This window comes from Salvia hispanica, chromosome 3 (genome assembly GCF_023119035.1).
Source record: "Salvia hispanica cultivar TCC Black 2014 chromosome 3, UniMelb_Shisp_WGS_1.0, whole genome shotgun sequence".
NCBI lineage: Eukaryota > Viridiplantae > Streptophyta > Magnoliopsida > Lamiales > Lamiaceae > Salvia > Salvia hispanica.
The window spans coordinates 42038554-42044553 of record NC_062967.1 but is presented as its reverse complement, the minus strand read 5'-3'; the positions used below and the strand labels follow the sequence as shown (position 1 = coordinate 42044553).

Genomic DNA, 6000 nt, shown 5'->3' with positions numbered 1-6000 from the left:
TTTATTTTCAAGATATTCAATTCATGTTTGATCTCAAAAATTCGAGAATGTATTTGAAAAATAACAGTTGAATCGAACTAGATCGAATTGTACAACAATATGAGACATGAGGGCGGGCGTAACACCAACAATTATGTCAACTCTCAATCGCATCAGAACAACAAGATTTGGTATTTCAGGGGATAGGAAAGAAAAATAGACATATACCTTGTCATCTAAATTATTTTTCTCGTTTCTTTTTAATTTCAATATTAAAACGACACCGTTTAAAAAAAGTCTTTACCTACTTTAGATTTTATTTTAATTCAAAAATGACATGAAATACAAATAATTTCCTAAAATATACATAAAACAAACTACTTGTAGTATTAACTTAGAATAATGGGTTATTATATACGCATAGGGTGGGTCATATTCTAATGCTTATAACACCCTAATCCAAAATCAAGACCAAATCTCCATTCTTAGATTTTAAAATGAGTTAATTAAAAATATAATCCATGTGGAATTATTTCAACCACTAGATCTTCTAATATAATGACTAAGATTTAGTCTTAATTTGAGATTGCTAATTAGTTAGCAATTGATCACTCCCCTACATCACCCCTACATCAGGTACATAATTTGTTTACACTATATATAGTGACGACCTAAATTAGAGAACATAATTTTTATTATTTTAATTATAATTTATCTATCTATATATCTATTTATCAATCTCTTTCAATTCCAACAAAAAGATGTTGTCGTACTACGATAGTGTTAATTACACAAAATATAATACTAATAGCATAGCATGCAATTTAGTTAACGATGTCATGCAAATATTTCTGTGGTTGCTATACACAAGATATATATTAAAGTTATTATGGTCGATACACCATAAAATATATATTTTGTGTATAAAATAAATTATATGGGCCATGAAATATTTAATTAGTACTATGAAGTAGCAATAAAATTATGAAAGATCGCATAACTATTTGTAATATGACACCATGTCTAAAGGACGTACTTGTTTTGGAAAAATCGTCGTTTTCATATAGTATACATATCGAAATTGACCTCTTTGTTACGTATGTTTTAGAAGTTGGGCTCATAATTACGAATTGAATTTGTATGACGACGCAACATAAATATGTCTCGCCAATAATTGTTAGATATGATTGCTTTGTATATAGAATCTCAGTGTCGCACGAATACATCATCTTGATATCAAATTTTTCCAAGAATTACATGCAAAAGAGACACTAGAGACTAGACTGCAAATAGCCGGAATTGAATCCACAATTTCTCATTCCAAAGAGTCTAATGAAACCTAAATTTTGCAACTAAAATTGGGCCTCATTGACTTCCTCATATACTCCCTCCGTCCCATATTACTCGCACTTTTTATTTTAGGCCGTAAATTTGAGATTGATTTTTTAGTGTAATTAAATTAGAATTTTAAATGTAATGAGACGTCACTTTATAAAGGACTTCTTAACTTAATCTAACATATTAATTAAATGTATTAATTCTAACTTAAACTATAAATAGTATAAAGAGTTTGTGACGTGCCGAAAAGTAAAAGTGCGAGTAACATGGGACGGAGGGAGTATTATTATTGTGATTGATGTAGAAATCAATTAGAAGAATTAACTAGTTATAATCAGACCTATTGATGTGAGATGGATACTTTATTTCAATCCCATCAACAATGAGTGACCTAAATTATAAACTAAATTTGTTCATATTTTCAAAGAAAGAGAGAGAGAATAAAGAAAAATAATGCAGGACCAAATACTCGGGAAACTCTTTCATACTAGTATCTTTAACACATACCTGGATCCATGCCCCAAGTCCTCTCCATGTCATCATTTCCCTAATTTTAAGGGTCAGGACACATTTCCAATAACCTTGTAGGCCCCATCCATACTCCAACTGAGTACTTACTGTCACAACTAAAAGATATTTTACTTGTAAAATAGAAAATGTTGAGAAATTATAACACGGAATATTCATTCGAAAATTAAAAATTACAAAACATAGAAATTTAAATTGAAAAAATACATTAAAAAGTCAAACCATTAAAATTGAACAAATACTTAAATACATAAAATGGATATAAAGCCCATCCCATTAAATATATTAAATCAAAAAAAAATTCCGTCTCCTCTTCCCCTCATCTGTCATCTTCTTCCCCTCTCTTTTTCATTTTCTTTCTCTACTTCCATTTCCGTCAACTACTCCTCTCCTCAACTCGAAAATACAACAAATATGAAGGTATGTATGTGCAACAACTCAAAAAAATTCGATTTAAAAAAAATAAAAAAAATTGAATTGTGGCCCGGCCCAGGACCACCAGGCACGGCCTAAGCCGCGTCTCCCTCCCTCTAACGTGCCAGGCTGCGGACCGGGACCCAAGTGCGGTGCTGCCCGTGGCGTTAATTATGCTCTCATGTATTCAAGATTCCAAGTTCAAGAAATAATATTAACCAAAAGCATCACATCACACTTTCTTAAAAGTTAGTATCATTTTAACTTAAAAATACGCAATATATGGAGCAATACTTACTTCATCAATAATATGGCGTAGACAATATTAATGTTATGTAAATAGAATTAGTATCCGTAAAATCACTTAATTTGACGTAGCCAATATTAATGTTTTGTAAATAAAATTAATATGGTAAAATCACTAAATATGTTCCCATCCATTGTTGATATTTCCTAGGTAACTTTTATACATGACCTCCGAGCAAAAAATGACTAGATTGACACATTAATTCATAATGTCAATTGATATGTCAAGACTAGATAATTTTTGTTGCATAAGTTTTAATTGTTCATAGAAATAAAAAAATCCAAAAAACATTAAAAATAACTCACCAAAATTTCAATTATTTAAAACAAAACTTTGTCCAATCACATTCACTACTTTAATTCAATTATGAAAAAACATCCTTTTACTAAAATTGAGACCTTTCAATGAACTCTTGTATATGAAATGTCCCATTCAACTCTCGGTTAAGAAAATGAAATGTAGAATACGAAAGTTTTGAATCTTCACAAACGGGTCGAATCCAACCCGACAGACAACCCGGTCCCCTCCCCTTTTATCTTGTCACAGACTTCCTCTCCTTCTCTCTCTCTCTACCCCTATCACCTCCTCTTCCATCTCTCTCCTCAAAAATCCTCCCCATCCCTCTAGGGTTTCTGCAAATCTGACCTCCAAACCACAAAACAAACGATGCATTCGGGTTTCGAAAACCCCGGCATCCACAACCCGCCCCAACCCGAGAACCCGCTTCTACTCTCCATGAACCCGACCCACATCCTCGACCAAATCCACTCCCTTCCCACAACTCACTACGCCGGGGGCTACTTCAAGCTCGGCCTCAACGAGAGAGGAGGAGGAGGAGGAGGAGATGCTAATTTGCTTCGTGGGAGTGAGCAATACCAACTGCCCGAGGCCCGACAATCTTCCCTCGGAATGCTCCACTCACAATTTTGGTACACTAAATTCAAATTTAATTTATTTTTTGTACGTCACATTAAATTCCAAACCCCCCATTTCTATTCAGGAAAATTGAGTGTTCACATAATCTAGCCCTCTCTTTCCCCTTACTTTATCTAGTAAACCCATTTTAATTTCATGTAAGTACATAATTACATTTACATATATATTGTCCTTTTTTAATTTTTTTATAATATGTGTAGGGAACCCCTTCCAGCGCAAGTATCCAATGAAAACAGTGAATTGAGGCAGGGAGAAGCTCTAACGGCCTGTTTGGACGCCAAAAGTAGACTACACTTCAGCGAACTCGAAGCTATATACAAACGTGACACCACCCAAACAGCGCCTAACTCATTAACACCACCACTGCCCGGGCTGCCCGCGGTCAACGAAGAGGAATCTTCTAGAACGTTCAAGGAAGCGAAGAAGACGAAGAGGAGGAGGAAGAAAACGGCCGATCCGGAGGTAATGAGCCCGATGGCGGAGTTCTTCGAGAATCTGGTGAAGCAGGTGGTGGATCACCAGGAGAATCTGCAGAAGAAGTTCACGGAGGTGATCGATCGGCTGAGCGAGGAGAGGAGGGCGAGGGAGGACGCGTGGAGGAGCCAGGAGGTGGCGCATTTCGAGCGCGAGGCGGCGGCGAGGGCGCACGAGAAGGCGATGGAGAAGAGCCGAGAGGCGATGATCGTGTCGTATCTGGAGAGGATCACCGGCCAGAGGATCGATCTGCCGGCGTACGGATCGAATTGCGGCGGAGAGGATGAGATCCGGCGAGATCTGGATCGGAATTGAGGAAATGGCTTGAGCTGGTCAAAATTGAGATGCGCCTTTTTTTTTGAGCTTGAAATGCAGGAGAAAAAATTGGTGTTTGGATTTTTGCTAGCTAGAAATTTAGATGAGAAAATTTAACTTTATTTGAGTAGTATATAGAGAGAGAATTGAAGAACTGCAAAAGAGAGAATCAGCTAGCATGATCACTATGTTTCTTCTTCTCACAGAGAATTAGGGTTTATGTTTTCGATTAAAATATTGCCCTAATTAATTTCTTTTCCATATCTAGTAACATTGTTTTTTGGGAGTCTATTGCACGTTCGGATTGAAAACGAAAGTATCATATATGTATTTATATAAGTAAGAATATATATTTTTCAACCAATCAATTATTTTGCACTAACATAGCATCATGACCTACTTATATGACACTATCGAATGTCATCCAAAATGATGTCACATTTACGAGAACGAAAAGTTGAATGTTTTTATTTGTTGAATTCGGATCACGTTTAAACTAAAATCTTGATTATGTACAAAATCAGAACAAATTGTAAATTATAGGCCTACAATTTAGGCAAGTTTTAAAACGGGGTATAAAACTAGAATTTGGAGAAATTTTAAGAATTTATGGTCGAATATACTACTATAAAACACAATCTAAATCGACAATTTGATGCTCATAATTACACTTGAATCTGAAATGAATCATCAATATTAACGTTACGTGTGAAAATATGATTATTCTACAAAGCGCGAAAGTGGAAAGTATGGTGAGAAGAAGTGAGCAATAAATGAAAGTGGCAATACTTTTTCCGGCGTGACGTGGCGGCGGCGGGCCCGGCGGCGCGGAATTGAAGGAAAAAAGGTTATACGTTTAATTTCTGAAAGTGATTGGGATTGTCGACCATAGCAGCAGGCTGCACACGCATACAGACATCTCTCATTAATGCCCTTCTTCTCCACCTCTTCACTATTTATTTTTCTATTTTTTCTTTTTTTCTAGATCATTTTAATGAACTAGCTAGATTCCTAAAGAAAGGAGTGTTAAATCGGTTACATAGTACATGTTTTTAATTTATATTCTAGTAATGATCGTGTGATATAAATTGATGCTACTATATCTTACACCAAATTAATTAACTTTTTCATAGTTAATTAATTAAAAAAATAATCGATTTGGCTGAATTCATATTAGTTTTTCATATTTTGCACATAATTTAATGTACATTAAACTATGTGCAAAATTTTTAAAAATAATCTATTTGGCTGAGTTCATATTTACTCCCTCCATCCCGACTAAGATGACACATTGCTTAGTCGGCACAGGATTTTAGGAGTTATTGGTTAAAGTGTTTAATTGGAGAGAGAGAAGGTGGGTGTAAGTATTAAAGTAGAGAGATAAAAAAAGATGGATATTTTAATAGGAGTGAGAAAACGTGGTTGAGTATATTAATTGAAGAGAGAGAGTTACCAAAAAAGGAAATGTGTCATCTTAGTTGGGACAAACTAAAAAGGAAAACGTGTCATCTTAAGCGGGACGGAGGGAGTAGTTTTTTCCGTTTGTGTTGGTAGAGTCGTATTGTTATTTGAGACGTTTTAATTTAATTTAATAGTTTTTATTTTAGAAAAATTTTAATATATTCAATCACTTTTATTATAATATTATCTTTATTAATTATTCTCTTTCTATTAGTTTCTCTCTTCTGCTTAATTTTTTTCACCTATCT

General features: G+C 34.6%; 1 protein-coding gene across 1 annotated transcript; it reads left to right on the top strand.

Annotated features, from left to right (window-relative positions):
* The first annotated feature begins 3135 nt into the window (after nt 1-3135).
* Nucleotides 3136-4579, top strand: LOC125212142 (trihelix transcription factor DF1-like). The gene is made up of 2 exons (XM_048112221.1): nt 3136-3495; nt 3703-4579. The coding sequence occupies exons 1-2, from the start codon at nt 3233-3235 to the stop codon at nt 4289-4291; spliced, it is 852 nt and encodes a 283-aa protein (XP_047968178.1). The 5' UTR covers nt 3136-3232; the 3' UTR covers nt 4292-4579.
* Nucleotides 4580-6000: the final 1421 nt, after the last annotated feature.